Source organism: Syngnathus typhle, linkage group LG6 (assembly GCF_033458585.1).
Source record: "Syngnathus typhle isolate RoL2023-S1 ecotype Sweden linkage group LG6, RoL_Styp_1.0, whole genome shotgun sequence".
NCBI lineage: Eukaryota > Metazoa > Chordata > Actinopteri > Syngnathiformes > Syngnathidae > Syngnathus > Syngnathus typhle.
The window spans coordinates 7,315,959-7,335,761 of record NC_083743.1 but is presented as its reverse complement, the minus strand read 5'-3'; the positions used below and the strand labels follow the sequence as shown (position 1 = coordinate 7,335,761).

Below are 19,803 nucleotides of genomic sequence, written 5' to 3'. Positions count from 1 at the left end.
CTCAATTCATACGTAGATATTATTTTATGGAAAAATAATATATCATTCACCACCAATTAACACCAGGTCACATGACACACAAAGCAAGGGCTGTTTTTGAAGCGTGTTTTTAATTTGATCACATGGCTATTTTACTTTAGTTTTATGACTTATGGGTGTATCTAACTATTTCTAACGATTGGAAGACAATGCCAATCATACATTTGTTATCTGACGTGTCACCCTTAACAAATTTAACAATTTAAACTCCCCTTACTAAATGATGATTATGTACTCAATTATATTATTATTAAATTATGTGGATGCATGGATAGACACTATGATGACGTAGTTGAAGGTGTCCTTAAAGCACTTTATTTTGTACAAAGAAAATAACTTTACAGTTCTTTTCTATGTGGATCCACGTCACTTGTCATATCACTGCTAAACAGTAGCACCATCTAGTGGACATCAATGGGAATTCTACCACCGAGGTACAACTGAGCAATTGAAGAACATTTATTTACCAAACACAAATTCCCATTTAGCCACTAGTTTTCAATGTTCATACAGGGAATAGCAAGGCACAACAGTTAGACATTTTGTTTTCTCCTTATATACACAATGATGTTCCTCACCTGGTAATGTGGCAGTTGGGTAAAACAGACTTGTGCTGGAAGCAATGAAATAACACTGTACACTAATATTATAAATGTAAAGACAACATATTTACATATTGTACTTTCACCATCATCATCAAGATTAAAGCGTTTGCCTCATAGCACCTTTAACCAAAACTAATAACAGTTCATAACTATGATTTTACCAAATAGAAAGTATGTCAGAGCAATATGACACAAGAAAAAAACATGAATGAATGAATTAGAATAAAATAAACAAAAAGTTAAAGTTGTTTAATATTTCTCCCTGAGTAAGGCTTCCAAATCTGTTCACAGTTTGTCATATACAAAACAAAACACTAAGTTTTCGATATGACTCACATGGTTTGAGGAGATCACAAGTTGTAAACAGTGTCTCCTTTTTTTGGAACACTTTTTTGCTCTGTTCATTCAACATTGCAACCAAGAGCAACATTGTTTCTTTAGTGGAAGCTTCAAAGTCAAATCAATCCATTTATTGGATTACTTCATTTAACCCCCAACCTCGGGACTGCAAACATTTTGCCACATTAATTACAATCAAGCTGTTTAACATCGAAACATTCCACAAACCCAAATTCCCCATGATGAAACCATAACTAAACCTACTCACTATTCAAAGGTTCCAGGGGAAATAAAAAACTTCTGGGAAACTTCTCTTTTTCAACTTGATGCTAATTACCCAGAATGTTTGATTTTTTTCTTTTTAAGCTGAGACTTTGGTTGAACTCCAAAGTTTGGGGCTTCCACCGAACAGTATTGGATTCTGGGCAACAATGACTCATCCAAAAATGATGCCTATTACATGATGCGCACACCAACAGTTGCCGCCATTAGAGACACTTGTAACCAAGTGCAACATCTGCTAGTGCTTTGGTTTCCAGCCACATAAACCTCCTCTGCGCTGTTTTTCCCCAACAACTAAACAAAAGGTTCAGTCTGAATAACTGCCTAAAGCATATTTAACTCCCGTTTTCATCTCATTACACTGAAGTTGTCAGCATTTAATCGTTCTTTCCATTGGCGGCCTCTTGTCGTTCCCTCTGCCAAGTCTTGATCTTGCGGCTGGCGAAGCGAACGATGTCCACCATGAAGACCCAAGAGAGCGCGTACATGGCCACGCCCCCGCACTTGATAAAAAATCTGGGCCTTGGCGAGATCAGCTCACAGTACAGCATTGTGCCTCCCACAAAGACCCGCATCAGCACGAAGAGCAGCACGAACAGCGCATCCACAGTGTGCGCCAGGGGCGTGCCGTAGCGTCCCGTCTGCTTGAGGAACCAACGCGCCTGCAGCAGCGGGTTGGTGATCTCGCTGCCGAAGAGGACGGCGCAGCCCTCGATGCCCGACTCGCCCAGCCAGAGGGTGAGCAGGATTCCAAGGATGCTCATGGTGTGGTGGGCCAGCATGACGGCTCCCTCGGTGCCGAAGTAGACGCACCAGGCCATGTCAAAGAGAAAGTAGCCCAGGCTCAGCAACAAGACACTTATCTGCAAAGGTGTGTTCTTTGTACCTTACACACAAACAAAAGTTTCAATATTTGTAAGTGACATATTTTTTTTTTACCACTCCCCCCCATGGGTGAGCTAGAGCTGATTCAATTAAAATACATGTAAAAGTTGAATAAAAGTATGATCTTAGATAAATGTTTAAACAAACTTTTTTTTAACAATAAATTAAGACAGTGATTCTTTCATTGACCACTAGAGGGAGCCAGTGTGCCAATTGTGACATCTACTACACTGAGAATAAATGAACAATTCAAATAAAAGAAACGAGTCAATACATGGGACATGATACGTTTCCAGATTCAGTTTGAGACCACATTATCAAAATTAAATTCAGAGGAACATGAATATAAACACCTACTTTACTTCTGTGTTTTAATATTGGTCACAATAGTGTTAGGTTCTTGGTGAAGAAGGTTTGAGGACCACTGACCAGCAACCTACCTGGATAGGCGAAGGGCCAGGGTCCATCCACGTAGCCGATGTAAGCCGTGATGCAAATGACCAGGATGCCATGCAGCAGGGTGACAAGGCGACAGTTCCACTCAGCGCTGCGGCGGCCGTTGGCGTGACACAATGCCAAGTAGAGAGACGCCCAGCCGGTGATGCTCAGGAGCGCCCCGAGCACAACCATGTTCCCCTCTGAAGACAACGAGAGCATCCCGCTGAATGAGATCGTTTACAGTACAAGCTCTGTGGTATTCCTTCTACAACAATTAGCCTTTGCTTGTGCAAGAATAGCACTACAGTTGAAGGTTTGGTGGGGTGAGGGGGACGTTCCTTCGCCGCCTGTGACGTTTGTACCATGCAGCTGGACGAGCTGGCTCTTGTTGCATGGGCGGCGGAGCCTCTCCTTGCACAATGCAAAACTCGATGAGAGATGACTGGGCCTCAGACTTTGACTTCTTAAGCAAGTTATGTCAACAAATTTGGAAATGTCTGTTGGAAACTTTCCGTGGGGATTAAAGTAGGTTAAATGAATTCGATAATACATTTTCAAAACTAAATTTAGTCTTTTTAAAAAGGGAACTTGTTCTTTTTATGCATCATTAAAACATCACGGTTTTGAGGACTTTGTGTGCTCTGCAAACTGGAGTGACCGAAGTGCACATTTGACATGCAAATAAAAATGTCGTGCTGCAGAAACTGTACCCACATTTTTTTGACTTTGTGTTTCTATTTAAAACATAACTACTAACTTTGCAGTTGTCTTAGATTGACCCTCCCTGAGAGCTTTAAATGAATGAAAACAACTTGACTGTGTACCCATTGAAATGAGTGGTGTAAATTGCTGTTCTAGATTTTTAAATGACATTAAGCAACGCGAATGCGTTTTTAAGCAACTATCACATGTCCCACCCAGAAGGCAAACAAATGACAGTCCTCGACTGTGGACATTAATGCAACACAATGAGATGCTGCTTAGTTAGCAAGAGCAAGCTAACCTGCTCATAAACCGTCCCTCCCATTTACAAATATTGACAAGGGGTTAAAAATAATTGTTACCTTGATGGCGCTCATGTGGATGGCGTCACGTCAGATATTTAATAATGAAATTATGTTTCAGTACGAATAAAATTTAGCTCGATGTCGTTGCTAACTGTGGTCCAAGGGTTCATCTTCATGCCTCGTTCGCAACCTCAAGTTAAACGTCCACGAAGCAGACTACTCCTTTTGTGAGTAAACGGATTATTTGTTATTTCTATTGACATTTTAACTCGTCAATTCGCGATCTTATTCGATTTTCCTTCTCGCCATGTAATACGGTTGTCTTCTTGACCTCACGCTACGATAGATGGATGCTTTGTTTTTATGTTGTTGTTTTCTGGTACGACAACGACACCATGCGGTCAAACGAAAGCAGTACATGTGGATTATGAAATAAACTCAGACGATGGATGCTAAAAAATAATAAAAAATAAAAAAGATTAAAAAATATAAACAGATATCCTTTATTATTAAAAATAAGGTTTGCTCCAGTAGAGAGGTGGTTAAGTCTTGTCCATATTACTTAATGGGGGAAATCAAGACAATACAGTGCAATTTCTTTTTAAAAACAAACCTTATAAAACGAAATTCTTTAATGGCACATTAGCTAACGGCTTCATTTCCTCCTTATATCACAAATTTATGTCATATTAAAACCTCCTTTACGCAACAAAAAAAAGGAAAAAAAATACAAGTTGAGCTAGACTGGGCTGGGTAAAATGTCACCATATTAAATGTATGACAATTATAATACAACCGTACAGTTGTGGGTTTATTAAATTTTAGAATTGCATGGTAGGTCTTATTAAATGCTAACCTACACACACAGACACATAGCAAAGGTAGAAATATTAAGGCACTTGCTCTCTGGAAAAATCCACAGATTTAAAAGTTTGGCTCTTTCGCAATATGACTGAGACAAAGTTTGATTATTGCTTTGTTTGGTCCCACAGGTTTAAGAAGTTCTCCTTGAACAATACATGAGCACACATCTGAGCTGAACTGCATAAAGAACAAAATGTCATTCAAACGGGAAGAGGACGTAAACATGAGCGTGTTAGAAATGACCGCATGGTGGCAGTATAAGCAGCTCTAAGGCCACATTCCTGTTTAGTAAGAATGTGAGCGCCAACATTGCAGTGGGTCTTCCTGAATGGAGCCTCTTTTCACCCACAGAAACATTACACCCTTCATTTGGACAACCTTTCCTTTGACTTTGTCTTATTTCGACACACACTTACAATCATGTGAGTGCCGAGAACAACGCCCGAAAATGATTGGTTCAAGCGGTCAAACGAAGTGTCCTATTATAAGATTGAAAACACAAAAGTCACAAATGGAAATGTTGCAGGATTAGTTTGAAGACTTTTTGTGGTTTGAGTACCCGTGGTTGACTGAGCTTGCTTAAAAAAACACAGCAAAAATGACATCAAGAAATGGTTATGATAAAATAATCAAAGAAAAAGACAGTCCAGTAAAATCCATATGCGAGCGAAATAAATAATCCAGCATTGGGAAGCTTTCCTCCACTCCTCACAAAAAAAAAGTATCGTAGATAAATTAACACAAGAGATTAACCTATTACAACAAACCTTAATTGTTTGTCGTTTGTTTGATTAACCCTAACATAAATCCCCTCTGGGCCCATTTTTGAGCCTCCACCCACAGTTTGGGAAACCAAGACTGCAGTGTTTTTCCTCAAGTCCGATGAAGGCACATCCCCATCCGAGTTTTCCTTCGTTGATGAGCGTTTTTTGGCTGGTTTTTAATCATCCCTGGCGACAAGTTCCCCTCCAAAGTGAAGGCAAAAATCACTTAATGGCTGACAGTGATTGTTTTTTTCCCTTAATTTCTTTCCAAGCGTCAACATCTGGAACTCGCCGCAGCTCCACCTGATCCAGTTTCACTCATCGTATAAAATGACTGTCTAACTAGGTCTCCTCATCCCAGAGGCATAGCTGTTTTTGCGAAACATAGTACGTAAAGTGGTAGCCCTTGCTGCAGCTTTTGATGCCACACTTGTAGGTGGACCCTTTGCCTGTGGTGTCACGGCTGCGGCAGTACTTGAGCAGGCACGGGTACCACTCCAGGCGCAGGCCGTACGTGCACAAACATGGCTGCCACAGGTCCTTAGTGGCGTGACAGGCCTGGAATTGAGGTGCCACCGACGTGTAAGGCAGAGCCTCGAACATGGAGCCATCAACGCCTGCAAAGAAAGATTTACAAGTTAGATCAATGTTTTGAGTAGAATAAATTGGGGCGGGCCTAAAAGTAGCCCCAACAAAGAGGGCAAATGAGGAAGCTTTATCATGCAAAGAAGATGCGTCTGCGACAGACAATGACGCAGGAGCATGACCATCCAACATTGTTTGCTTGCTGTAACGCTGCTGGAAGAGGACAACAGTGAAGCTTTCAAGCACATTCTCCTCACCCCGATACTGTTTGGATTTCATTGTGTCGATGCGGGGACAAGCATCCACAAGCGAATGCTTTTGTGTGGTCTCCTTCGCTATCGGCGGCTGTTCAAACAGGTCTAAATTCCCGTTGAGACATTTTGGAAAGTAATCGAATTGTGATTTTATTTTTTTTCCTCTACCCGAAGTATCGCAATTTAATATGGCGTTTAAGTTTTAAAGGTCTTTATCACTTCTACTTTTCGTATTTCATAGAACAATATCTTTCAAATAACACAATTTTGAAAATTAAATTCTGCTACACCGCAATGTCAATTTTCTGTGGATGAATTATTCAGCCCCATTCGAATAGGAAATATCGGTAATCAGAAACAAGGACACTTACCGTATTTTCCGGACTATAAGGCGCACCTAAAAACCTAAAATTTTCTCAAAAGCCGACAGTGCGCCTTATAGTCCGGTGCGCTTATTATATGGACCAAATTCCAAAATTTAAACTGGCCCGAAGCATTGTGTCATGAAATCAATCATAAGTGGCCCGCTGAAGACTATGAATCATGAATCAAAAAGACTATGGATCATTATTTTGTGATTATAAAGTAATTTGTTGCGTCTGAAGTTGGAATAAAAAAGCTAAAATGGAGAATGATTTGATTTGGATTAAAAATCTGACATGATGCATTAATGGTGCGCCTTATATAAGGACAAAGTTTTAAAATGGGCCACTCGTTGAAGGTGCGCCTTATAGTCCGGAAATTACGGTATTAGGAATGTAAACATACGAAAATAAAACACAAAACTTTATCAAAGTAAGTAAAAGTACCATCAACAAGATAAATGGAGTAGTCATATCATCAGAGTTGCGATAAGAGCAAAGTGGCAAAGCTAAACAAAGAAACGCAAGCCCTGACCTTTGTCCAGCCAGTGCTTGACGTCAGGCTCTGTGGTGTAGATGGCCTCGTGGGCCTCACCACACATGTTGTGGATGTGGCCGCTCAGCCGCCAAGCCCGACTGACGTTGACGGAGGCGCTCATGATCAGCTGTTCCAGCCCGCGACGCTCCTCCGCCAAACGAATGGCGTGAGGGTTTTTCTAAAAAGATCACATGTGCGTACATATAAATCAGCATCTGACATGGAAATGGTCGCCCACCACGTTGGGAGCTTAAGATCAGGGGATGCTTTGAGAATAATTGTCAATTTCTGTCTATGTGAAGCCCTTTGAGACTGCTTGTGATTTAGGGCTATACAAATAAACTTGACTTGACTTGACTTGACACGTGGTACCTGTCTGAGGCGGGCCATGGACTCGCTAGGGATGATCTCATTGCGGCCCAGGCGGGATATGAAGCACAGGGCCTGGTATTGGTTCTGTCCTCTTTCCAGCTCGCCCAGGATTAGCGATCGGAATACCTTTACTTCCTGCCAAGAGAACCCAGAGATGAGCAATGACGACTTTCCATTGAGCAATGTGGGCTTTAACCATTCATTTGCACAATGATGCAGCTCGGAATGATTTCAAATAAAGTGCTGCCCAGACTTGTGCTTTATTCCACGGCGTGACTACGTTCATAACTCAAAACACCAATCCCCATTTAAATAAATGGACATGTCATCAATCCATTCCAGCTCCACTTGCAACACCAACATTAATTTTGATGAGTGTCATTTTTGCGCCAATGGCTATTATCATTTTACTCCTAGTGTGTGTGTTTGTGTATGCGCGTGTGTGCGTTTATTTTAACAGAGGATAAAGAATACATGCACGTGAGAATTGTTTTTATTCTTTTCATTCTTACTATTATTCATTTATTCTGTTAATATGTGTTGCTGCAGCTTTTGTGCTCAATTATTTATTGAATTTATTATAGCATAATTAAACAGCAGTAATCATGGCAACAATGACGCTAGGTCCGGTATTGTATTTTGTGTTCTTAACATTAAGCTAGCAGACTTAAAGTTATGAGGATTGATTAAATACACGACATCTAATACTGGTAGTTTTATGTCAAAATTGAAACTGGCAATGTAAACCTAGGACTAGATATATATAAAAAAAAAAAAAAAAAAAAAACAGACAGTGACTGTATTGTTCAAATAGCCTCTGACTGAATTTTTCCCTTCCTGTAAATGCTAAAAACATTCAAACCTCCTCTTTTATGGGGCCTTGCAGACGTAGCAAATGGTGATAGTGGAAAATCCATGGAAAAAAAAAAAAGACCTTGTTGTCGTTGGCAAGTACACGCAAGATTTGGCATCAGGAGCCAAGGCCATAAAGAGTTTTGTGAGAGGACATGCAAAGGATGATGGGAATCTCCAGCTAGCACAGGAGACCTGTCCTCCCATTCATCTGACATTACCCCCCCCCCCTCCGCTACTCCCACCGAGACAGACACACTGTCTCTAAACACCCCTCCTCCGCTTTTCACACTCTCATATGAAGCAAACGGGCTGCAGAGAAGAAGCTTTTAGTCTGCAAAAGCAGGAGGGACAAATAAACATGCCCCTGATAACCCTAATGAGCCGCACTCCCACTTCCTGCGTGCATAACAAGAATGCAAAGCCCCCCCAGAAGCATTTTTTACTACTCCGCTTTGCACGTTCCTCATTCAGCAAAGGATTTTTCTCGCTCGAGAGTGTCCGACAAGTACACAATGAAGGCAAACATCATCATGTGACACTATTTGACCTTTTAGAAACAAATTGCTGAGCAAATATTGATTTAGCAGTTTTGTGTGACATTAACTTCATGCATGGCAAGGAAAAGGCAGGAAGTTAAAAATGCTCTTTTATCATTTGGCTTTTTGCTGTTAGGTGAATTTGTGAGAAGGATTGTGCAAAAAAAAGGAGGAAAACATTCAATATAAATGGAACTCTGAATAAAAATATGGGGAAAAAGTTATTTTCCCCTTAAGCTGTTTGAGCCACAAAGTAAAACATTCCGCTCCACACAATCACAATGGAGCCATCCCCATTGGAAAAGACAAATGGTACTTTATGACATTCACTTAGATGAAAGTAAAAATTCAGTGCTCCAAACTTGTTTTTTTAATATCTGCAAGAGGAAACACAATGTACTAGCAGTTATGTGAGCACCAATGTGGACTCCAGCTTTCTTGTGCAGAGTTATCACAAAACATGCAAGTTGAGTTCTCCCTATGTGTGAATATGCATGCAAAGCTGGGAAATATATGACCAGCTCTAAAAAAAGACACACCCTAAATACATTGACATTTATGATCTACATACATTTAAACATCATATTCAGCAACTTCGGGACCTCCCGTATTGTACGCACATGCTGCTACACTGTGTGTGCAAAGCCGAGAAAGGCAATAGAAAGGGGGAGGCATTCATGTCAGCCGCATGGATGTGCCCCGAGGCTCTCTGGGTAATTACAGAGGAAAAGAGTAGCTGTACCAACTGTGTGTAGTCGGAACACTGCTGAAGTGACAACAGCTTACACACAATCCCCCCGTGTCACGATGAGTCCACATGAATGATTGTCTACTTCCAAAGGCCGCTATTTGGATTTTTGCCAAAAGGCTAAAAAAAAAAAGATGGCAACTTATTTATTTTTTTTCATGAAATCACAATGGAGCCATTTAAAAAGAGCCTTTAACCTTTTGCAACTGGGATTGAAGACGCTACATTAAACAGCAAAACAAACGTAATGGCTTTCGAGTGGTTGTGCCCTCTTAAGGCAATTAAACAAACCCAGATGGGCGTTTGACTTCATTTCCTTTGTGTCAATTGAAAGGATACATTTTTGCAATATTTTATTATTAATTATTGTTTTTATTATCATTATACATTGTACGTAGTCGTTTACTTTAATGAAACATGACTTACAATACTAGCGGGTATAGCTAGCCACGTGAGGAATCATTTTAATCAATGACGGCGTTATCAATTTGCAACCTTTTTCAGCTCATTAAATGATCAATTTAACATTATTGGTGTTGTGTTGATGTTTGTGCACAATTGTTTGGGACCTGACATAAAACGGTGTGTTTTGACTTCTTAAAAAAAATTAGACAATTACTCAGTTTTACCTGAGGGGATGCAGTCATTAAACAAATTTCCTAATGAATATCTCAAGTCAACTATTATTGGGATGAAGGTTTCAGGCTCTAAAAAAAAAAAAAAAATTATAATAATATGTTACCATCTTAGTGCTTTGGGAGACGCTAAGATAATAATCAGTTGGGCTTTCTTTCACAAGCAAACCTGCTTCTACCAATGACATCATCTTGTCCTAAATACCCGCACACTTGCGGTCGACTTCAGCTGTTCGCTTGGACGAGACGGACGTACGCCGGCCAAAACCAGCACTTCCACTAAATTATTCACAGACGAAATCATGGAAGACGTAGAATGAGAATATAATGTGCAGACCTAACATGAATGGAGAATACACAACTAATGCATTAATTGCAACGACAATGAAAATGAGTACAAATTAAATTTCATCACAGCGTCAAGTAAAACTGCTGCCGGTAGTAAATCAAAGCAAAAAGTCTTTCAAACTTCCCAAGCACCTGTTTTACTACGAGTGCCACGACTCCCTCTATAGGATTCCATAAATCTAAACTCAAAGACTCCAGCTCAAAATAATTCAGCAAGTATGTTAAACACACCCCTTTAACATATACAATTGATGTTTTCGCCCACCAACATCGAGCTTCTTCAAGTATGGACGGTACAGATTAAACTGTCTCCGTCGTTGTTAAAAAAAAAAAAAAAAAGAAGAAGAATGGTGTAGCCTTAGGCTTCTCTCCACCAGAGAGCTACAAATGTCATCATGGCTGTAAATAATCCAGACAATTACAGATTCCTCAGCGTCTCTTCCTCACACCCAAGACTTTGCGGGCAAAACCACCGCTGGCCCGTAGCCAAACACAAACGGGCATTCATGCAAGTGGTTCATACTTGGCCCATTAAAACAGGAGTCGGGTGCCGCTTTCATTGCCGCGTTACCTTCGGTGGGCCCGATTATTTAAGAGGTGCACAGAAAGGCTATTGAAAGCCTCAAAGGGTGCCATTTACCCAGAATATTCTCAGCCACTGTAGTCGTAACCCGGCGTGGCCGACTCTCCCGACGAATAATTCAACGTGACATTAATGTTTTAGCGCTCCAACAATGCTATAGGTCACCCTTTTAGCAAGCATGCTCATTGAAAATCAAAACATGCATGAACACGCACGCATTGGATAAAAGCAGCGGGTTAGTAGGTGAGCAAAACATCCGCCAATCACGGTTTCCAATCCTCGCTAAAGAACCAGATAAGGTTGATGGATGGTCCCTGGGGAGTCCTGATGCCTCAATCTGGATAATGGCACAGTTTTGCGGCTAATTGACCATGCATGGAATGTTTGTTTGAATTACATGGGGACATGGGGAAAAAATAATAATAATCAGATACTCCTCATCTGGCACTGTGTTGGAGTACAGACCTAAACATGACAGTCTCACTGTAGCTCTTCCGTTCCAGTCCACCTTTTGGATTTGTTGTGTTAATGCGTCACTTGAACCAAAAGTAAACGGACGTTCCCGAGTTTCTGCTTCTCTTAGACTACTAACTAGCCAATCATTGCCTACTTGGGAACCTGGTACATAGTTCTCGATAGTGTCGTAGTCAAGACAACGACAAGCGAGACAAGACAGGGTCAAAACTGTTGGAGGTCCAGACCAAGACCAAAAAGAAAAAAATCACCCCACTAATAAAAAAAACAACCAATCAGTATCTTTTTATTGCGTTTGTAACAAAGACAAATTACTATATTGTTATTTTTGAAATGCGATGAAACAAATCTGAAATCTAATCAAAATTGTTGTTTCATTTCTTTAATACTAAATTATGTAATCAGACTTATGAAACATCAAGTGTCCCGACAAGCTTTGGTAAAAGTCATTTAAATATTGAAAAAATAAAATAAAATAATGCTTAAACTAAATGAAGTGAAATTAAAAATAACCCTGAACATTATTTTCAGCAAAGTTTCTCAAAACTAAATTTCCTGAAAGTGGCTATTTAACTTTGACATTTTAGCCTTTCACGTGATACAGCCCAGCTCCTACATTCCGCATTTCCTACAGATCATGGTCGTATTTTGCTAGCTTCGGCCGGTCTTGATCCAAAATCTCTTGCCTTACATTAATCGTGATTTCTCATGTTGGAAGCTACAAAGCAAGCAAGTGAAATGTAAGAAGGTGCCCCCTTTTGGCTTCTGTTTGTAGAAACTTTGCACGTTCCAATGTTTATCCTCGACCCCCGTATCCCACCTAAAAGTCTCCGTTTGCCCTTTTAAAACAACACACAGTGTTGAGATGTTACGTGATGGGGGAGGATGTTTGCCTTGATGGGCAGAAGCCCCCTCTCTTCACCCCCAAACAAGAACTCAGGTGCACAGCAGGGATTAAAGATCATGTCGAGAAACAAAGGGGACACAAAAGGAGGTGGAGGAAGAAAAGCTCCGTGCTAAGAAATGCCTGACTTGAAGCTAATTACAGAGACTCTGACGGCAGGAATGTGGAGTCACATTTGGGCTTGGTCACACCTGGCTGTCCAAAGAGCAAAGCCGTTGGAAGTCAATGGCGTTAAAAACTGTTCAGATCAAGAGGAGGTCCTTGCTGTTCTGTTTTGTCAACGATGGAAAGTAACCTTTAAAAAAAATAATAAATCACTGCCACACAGAATGCAATTATCGGTGTGTGGGAAAATTTGGAATTCAGGAAATGACAGCTCACAGGAAAGGAAATGAAGTCAATAGATAAGAAATAAACATGGGAGAGGGCTGTCGTCCCATTCAGCCTTTAACTGGCGTCTTGCTGTTTTCATATCCTGTTGCAACACACGCCAATAGATAAGCCTTACAACAATAAGAGCCTGTTTTATTTTACGATACATTTCTAAAATTTATTCCAAATGTCATTCCTTGTTATTGCTTATCTTCAATCTTTTTCTCTCCCGCGTTGCTCAGGCAGGTTACATACAAACAAGCAGGTAAGGTTCAAAAGACTTTTGTTGGCTTTTTTTTTTGTCGCCAACAGATTAGAACGCTTGTTGGGAGCCATGTTGAGTTCCTGTGGTCACAGGGTAGGAAGTGAGAGCTGAAACAGGTGCATGAAAACTGGTCTTTCTCTAAAGCTTTTTTTTTCTTCATCTACAGCATTTCAGAGGAACATCTGGTCTGCCGGCAGGAGGAGGATGAAGGATAAAGACATCACTAGGGAACGTGGGGCCACGAGAGGCCAAAGGGGGCCCCCATGTGCTACCCCAAGGGCCACCAAAAGAACACAGGAGGCCTTTTTTTAAGTCACCAGGCAACAAAGAGCGGCTAAGTGAAAGGGGAACAGGAAGGCTTGGTTAAAGCTCTCTGACTTGCGTTTTCAGATATGAAATCCAGATATCCAAAGCACAATGACTCAACTTATTTCAGTTCCTTTTAAGATGGATCTTTAAAGATGAATATACAAAGTTCTGTTCTATAGAAAGAGCTACAACAAAGTAGCTGTTGAACTTTAAAGGTCAGTTCAGACTTCAGTAGAACTTGTCAAACCATATTTCATTACATGTAAAAAGAACCTAACCCCAAGTAATATGTGGTCCCAGATCATTTTTTCCCACCATTAAGTGACAAACAAATGTAAAAAGAAGCTAATTGCTAGCTAGTATTATGCAAAACAACTCGGATTAGTGCCGACATATCAAAGCTAGCTTAGCTCGTAGCTTGCTAGCTACCATTCAATTCCAGGGCCTGCACTTGATTTGTTTTTTCAGTTTCCGACTTAATGGGATTTTGAGATGCCATTGTATTTTCTTAGGTTGAGGGCCAGGATGACTTTTTTGGAATCACGTTTGGATTTGAATACATGAATGACTTCACACATTCAAGAGTATAATGAATCCCTCTGAGCTTTAATAACATCATAGGGGTGAATTCACGCCATGGTAATGATGCAATTAACATTTCCTGGAATAGGTGACTCTTGGCTGTTCGAAAAAAGTGTACAAGATTGGGCAAGCGACAAAGAGAGATGGTGCCAAAATGTGATGAAGAGATAGTCATGGGAAAAAGCTCAAGCTAGTACATTACTGGCGAGCACCAGAAGGAAATTGGCAGCTTGAAAAGTTACAGTAGGAGTCACAAGTGGAGAAAGCTCAAAGACACAAAAGTGTGTCATAGATAACCAGGGAGCCAATCAAATCCCGCAGCTCTCCATTTCCCCGTGCACATTGTGCGCTTTATTCTCAATTCATTGTTACAGCAAGATGGGCGTAACCATAACACTTTAAACACAATCTAGATAGAAAAGACAGGTAACCTACACCTGGGAAACAATTTGGTTCAGTTGCTCTTATGAAATATGAATTCATACTGTCAAACATTCACCATGATCTTTATAGCCAGGCTCCTTTGGCTGAGTACTCTCAAATATAACGCCTCATGTTTTTCTAACTTGCAACACATTTGGTATCAGCGGTGTAGTATCGGAACATCTTTTGCGAATATTAGTAGAGAAATACAATATGAGCACAATGCTGTGCATAAAAATGCTATATTTGCAAAGAGGAAGTAACTTTTACTTTGTATTGCAATAAAGTAATGTAAAAATTAACTAGCAGCCAGGCTGAATTGCCATTCGCAAATCAATGCTGTTGGAGAACGGTGATGATCACGGACGTGATGTCATGTGATCAGTTGCTAAACCCTGGCTTAAGTGTCTTATGCTTCACCAACAAAAGACATAAGCCATTTTCCAATAGGCTGCAATTTCCATTGAGAACAAAAAGCAATCAAAAGCATGTCCCCCGTTTCAAGTTTATTTAACCCACGTTGTAAATACTCAAACGTGCCCGGGGGTTAAGCTGACGCAATCAGCCTCTGCTGAACTGTAAACATCTGGTATAAAGTTATGAGCAAGTTTTGCGTAAACAGAGAGTGATTAAGCGCTGCAGCCAAAGACTTTATCAGCAACCTTCTAAAGGTTTACCCAACATGACACGCTCGTACGGCGAGCTCAACCGCATCACCGTTTCCACATGTGCACAGTCAAAAAGCCACCAAAACCTGGACGAGAAGCATGAAGGCCGAGAAACTTGGCCTCAGATAAAACAGACTCTGCTTGTCCAAATACTAAAAGAAAAAGAAATAAAGATGGTTAAAAAACAACTCCCATCAAATAAGGTCAGCTCAAGTGAAACCATTGACTGGCATTACGTAGATTCCACAGCTAGCAAGTGAGATCAGCGTTTATCGTTCCAAATAGGATCACGCTGAATAAAACTCAAGTGCCGCTTGGTGGAATCGTGGCTTCAATTTTCCTAGCAACACCCATATCCTTTGTCTTCAATCCAATTAAAGTTTACCATAATAAGGTGAGAAAGCTGTCTTTTTTTTTTTTTTTTAACCTCCTGCTTGGAATACAAATTGCACATCGTAGCCAAGCTGCTGCAAGTGTTTAACATCACTGTTAAAACGCTCTTCTTCCCACACTCTTTGAATTTTCATGGCAGCTGGAAGTGACAGCTCATCCAACTTTCCATAAATCTTGGAGATAGCGCAAACGGCGCTGAATAAAAAACACATGGAGGGGAACGAGAACAGGAAGACGCGAGTTAGACGAAAAAAAAAACAGAGGGGGGTGACCTTGGACTGGAGCAGATAAAGCAGCAGAAGACTACAATCATAAGAGGTTCTATTTCAAATAAACGAAACCATATGCGCGCCTGGATGAGTGGGGGGTGCGCATCAAAAAGGGGCCGCCTGCACACCCCGGCGATGCCTCTCCGCTCAAAACTTCAGAGTATGTCCCTTTATTGTGGCAAACAGAATAGGGGAGCGCAGCAAGAGAGGGAAGGGGGGGGGGTGGCGGGGGTCACCGATTACTGGAGCGATGGCCTCTTCTCTCACTCTCCCCTAAATTAGCCGTTTTGGTTAGCCAAGCAGACGCGTTGGATCATAAAGGTCAGACGTGCCCCACTTAATCCTAGTACGAGCTCCCCCCTTCACATCTCACCAGGCTTGGGTGCGACAGCGATCATCCCTTTGCGTCACCACCGCACACCCATGATCACACACTCCCTGCATGCTCTGGACTTGTAGCTTCCTCAAATCGACATGTCTTTCCCAGTAGTCGTTTTTCCACAGTCAAACACTGCCTGCGTCATCTTTCCAAATTTGATTGTCGGTCAGGGAAGGGACACTGGATCTGCCTGGCTACTTTTAGAAAAATGCTAAATATGGTCTCCGATCGGGAGCGCCGGGTTTAGGGATATTCAAGGGGGTGAAAGCAGGAAGGTGTCATCCCGCATTTAAGTAAGAACAGCTGGCTTGACCTCTTTCTGTAAAAAAGATGAATTAAGCTCACTTATGGGGCGGTTAGGGGGGATTTCTGCTGCATTGTAGCCTAAAGAAGAGGCAATCCACTTCTCAGAAGAGACCATTGTGGTCTAACCACGAGGTAAATGACACAGGCTGTGGCTGCTCGACAGGGGAAAAAAAAAAAAGAATTTATTATACCCTTAGGGTGCTACCTTAAAATGATTGTGCCTTTGTATCACTGACTTTTACAGTTTGGGAACAGAAATTTGTGCTATGGAGTACAAAAGTGTAGCTCACGATTGAGTATTTTCCGAATTGATTACCGTTTTTTTCCATGTATAATGCGCCCCCATGTATAATACGCACCCTAAAAATGTCATGTTGATGCTGGAAAAAAGCCTGTACCCATGTATAATACGCACCCAAATTTTGACTCCTACTTAAGTCCGTAAACGTAAAATTATTTCAGAAAAAAGATCATCTTTGGGAACAACCGGATGTTATTCTGTCGGTCAGTATCACTGGGCATGCGCTAGCAAACTCGATAGCGAAGAAATGTTTCGGATTTGTGTAGGGTACATTGTGACAGCAAACAAGCAGGTGATCGAGCAAGCGTCTGATACGAGAGCATTGTGTTCGTATGGAGCGTGTTTGAAGTGAACAGCAGAGAAGAAAGCGCATCTGTAATGGCGGCCTCCGGATCATATCCGGATTAAAAAATATATATATATAGTTTTGGGGGGTTTTTTGTACCCATGTATAATGCGCACCCCAGATTTTTGCGCATTATACATGGAAAAAAACGGTAATCGAATAATTAGAGAGAAAAAATATTTTGCATCAAATTGTATTACAACCCATACAAACCGCCCCCCCCCCCGTCTCCATCTACATTTACTGATGTTTATTTGGTATTGTTTAATGATTAAAAAAAAAAGCGGGTTCCTCTACTGGTGCGGTTATTATTTGGTTTGTTTTTATAAATGACTACAAAAATGAACAAATAATTACTGTTGAGAAGCTGACAGAGAATTTGGACAAGTCAAAGGTAAAAACATGTGTAAATGACTACTCAAGTATTAAAATAGTTGTCGATTAATCGATTCATTTTGACAGCTCTGCTTCTACCTCGGGGGACAAGATTGGACAATGACTTGTTGTTGGTGGTCAGCTGGACATCTGAGGCCATTGTGGGATATTTAATCACAAAGCAGTCAGGAGGTAATGGGTAGTCTGAGCGTGAATGTGTGTATATTGTACAGCTTGTCATTGTGTTGGTATCCTGCCTTGACATTTTTACAACCCTGGAAACAAAGTGCTGCATTACTCCAATGATTACAAAGGGAAACAAATGGATTTCAATTTGGTACAGCAAGAACGGTGTAAACAGTACTTAGCACCAGTGCCTTGCAGCCTGGAGATCCAGGTTTGATGGTGGTAGCAACCCAACCCAAAATGTTTCAAAGATTGAAATGGCTGCATGACCTGTCAATCACTGGCGTTGATGCGTGAAGTATGTGCCCCTCGTGAAGTCGCCCTCTGTAGGTGTGTTTTTGAAAGCTCTTGTTAATGAAATTCCACATGAGGTCAACTAATAACGTTAATTAGGAGCATCAACTGCGCAGTCGGGGTGCTAAGAAGACAAATTCGATGATTTTGCATTAAGGATAAATAGAAAACATATGTGCTTAGTGTAAATTATTTTGATTTTTATTGAAAAATTTGCTAACCTGGAGTTGTGTGACAGGTGTATTCGATAATTCGGTGTGAGTTTTTTTTTTTTTAGGTGAAAATGGCATCAAAAGTTTTTAAACAAGCTTCTCCAACCAACAGCAAGGAAAATATTCATTAAAAAAACACTTTGACTCTTCAATTTACCACCAACAGCAATATGATGATTCAAAAAATCTCAGTGAAAGAAAACTTCTTACAAACTGAGAAAAAGGTTTTATAGTCCGATGCGAAATTACTTTATCTCACCTGTTTGAAGTCAACCATAAAGGTGACTAGGGTACCGTCTCCTTGCTTGAACTCCACCGAGATGGTGTCCTTCTCGCTGTCCGCCTCCAGGACCTCCTCAGTCACCAGCCCGTCGATGAGTCGGACCCGAACCCTCAGCTCGGAGCCCAGTCCCAAGGCGCAGACGACAAGCAGCGGCAACAGCAGCAGAACCTTAGTCGCGCTCGCACACATCCCCGAAGACGCAAAAGCCAACCCAAAGATTGCAAGATCGGAGGCGTAATCCCGATATGTGCGTTCATATCTAAAATCTTCTCCTCACATCACGTACGCGGTCCGCTTTTGCAAAAGCGCTCAATCACTGCATTTCACTTGTTGTGAGGACTCCCCCCCTCTTTTTTTTTCTTTTCCATTGAGAAGCTTTCGGTTCTATAAAATTGTCTCACCAGTCCGATTGTTGCACGTTGTTATTCTGCGCTCACCAACTTCTCACGCGTGGATCTGAGCAACCTCGTCACTTCCGAGCGCCACACTGCAAACTTTTAGTGTGTGTGAGTGTGTGTGAGTTGGTGGCTGGTAGTAAACTCTTAAAGCCACACACACATGCACGCACACACAAGCTTCTCTGCCCATCCCCCTAAAGAAGGAGGCCTCTCATGTGATCCCCTTTCTGCACTCTCAACTAATAATACCCCTCGACTGAACACTCTTTTTTTTCTAATACTGTATACACGTGTTTCTCTCAAACTTTATAGTACAACCATAAAAAAAATATATACTATACTCTCCAAGTACCACCATGATGACAAACATATAAAGTATTGTCATTAAAATACCATACGAGATGTTTTTAAGTGAGCACAATTTTATTTAAGTGATACTTTTGTACACCACTAGAGGGAGCCCGCGTGCCAATAGTGGTCTCACACGACCGTGTATTTTACATTTTGTTTTCAAGCAACATTCTTTAATTAAAATATCGTTTGTTTTCGTTTGTTGTTTTGTTTGTTTGTCTTTGTATGTACTTAAATGTCATAAGCCCCCAACCAATATGCTTTAAATAGTTTTTAGGGGGTGTCTCTTTCATATGTGGGTGTATGAATTTCAGATTGTGCAGGGTAGTAAATATAAAACTAATACTGAAACATTAAATAAAGTTATAATTGCAGCAAATTTGGAAAATGTATGCCATTGTTGGAGTTTATGTTCAAGAGTACATGTTAGCTAACTTTATTATGCTAAAGGTGGGGCGTTCTGAGGAGCTATTTGGTATTTTTGACAAACCTCAGATCAGATGGAAGCTACCAAAGCAAAAAAAAAAAAAAACACGTAATCTGAATCCGAATCTCAGAGCCACACTGCATTGATGCTCGATTGCAAACAGCATGTCATCCTTGCATTGAACCATCTGAGGTCTTTATCTCTCTCGACACACGCACAGCATTCTGGGTGGGCCGAGACCCCCGGC

General features: G+C 41.0%; 2 protein-coding genes across 2 annotated transcripts; both read right to left on the bottom strand.

The window, feature by feature from the left end:
- Nucleotides 1-331: 331 nt before the first annotated feature.
- On the bottom strand, nt 332-2,807 carry tlcd5a (TLC domain containing 5a). Its single transcript, XM_061281017.1, has 2 exons — nt 2,591-2,807; nt 332-2,151 (listed from the first exon to the last, which is right to left on the bottom strand). The coding sequence occupies exons 1-2, from the start codon at nt 2,805-2,807 to the stop codon at nt 1,643-1,645; spliced, it is 726 nt and encodes a 241-aa protein (XP_061137001.1). The 3' UTR covers nt 332-1,642.
- A 1,267-nt stretch (nt 2,808-4,074) lies between these two features.
- On the bottom strand, nt 4,075-18,922 carry oafa (OAF homolog a (Drosophila)). The gene is made up of 4 exons (XM_061281016.1): nt 18,357-18,922; nt 7,335-7,469; nt 6,960-7,140; nt 4,075-5,840 (listed from the first exon to the last, which is right to left on the bottom strand). Exons 1-4 carry the CDS (start codon nt 18,567-18,569, stop codon nt 5,566-5,568), a joined length of 804 nt encoding a protein of 267 aa, XP_061137000.1. The 5' UTR covers nt 18,570-18,922; the 3' UTR covers nt 4,075-5,565.
- Nucleotides 18,923-19,803: the final 881 nt, after the last annotated feature.

What these genes read in the sequence shown, in the direction of transcription:
- tlcd5a (XM_061281017.1), bottom strand. Translation starts at nt 2,807, where the DNA reads ATGCTCTCGTTGTCTTCAGAGGGGAACATGGTTGTGCTCGGGGCGCTC. An exon ending in CTGGCCCTTCGCCTATCCAG is followed by an intron (nt 2,152 to 2,590) that starts GTAGGTTGCTGG and finishes TTTGTGTGTAAG; the next exon opens with GTACAAAGAACACACCTTTG.
- oafa (XM_061281016.1), bottom strand. Translation starts at nt 18,569, where the DNA reads ATGTGTGCGAGCGCGACTAAGGTTCTGCTGCTGTTGCCGCTGCTTGTC. An exon ending in TTATGGTTGACTTCAAACAG is followed by an intron (nt 7,470 to 18,356) that starts GTGAGATAAAGT and finishes TTCTCTTGGCAG; the next exon opens with GAAGTAAAGGTATTCCGATC. An exon ending in CCATGGCCCGCCTCAGACAG is followed by an intron (nt 7,141 to 7,334) that starts GTACCACGTGTC and finishes TGATCTTTTTAG; the next exon opens with AAAAACCCTCACGCCATTCG.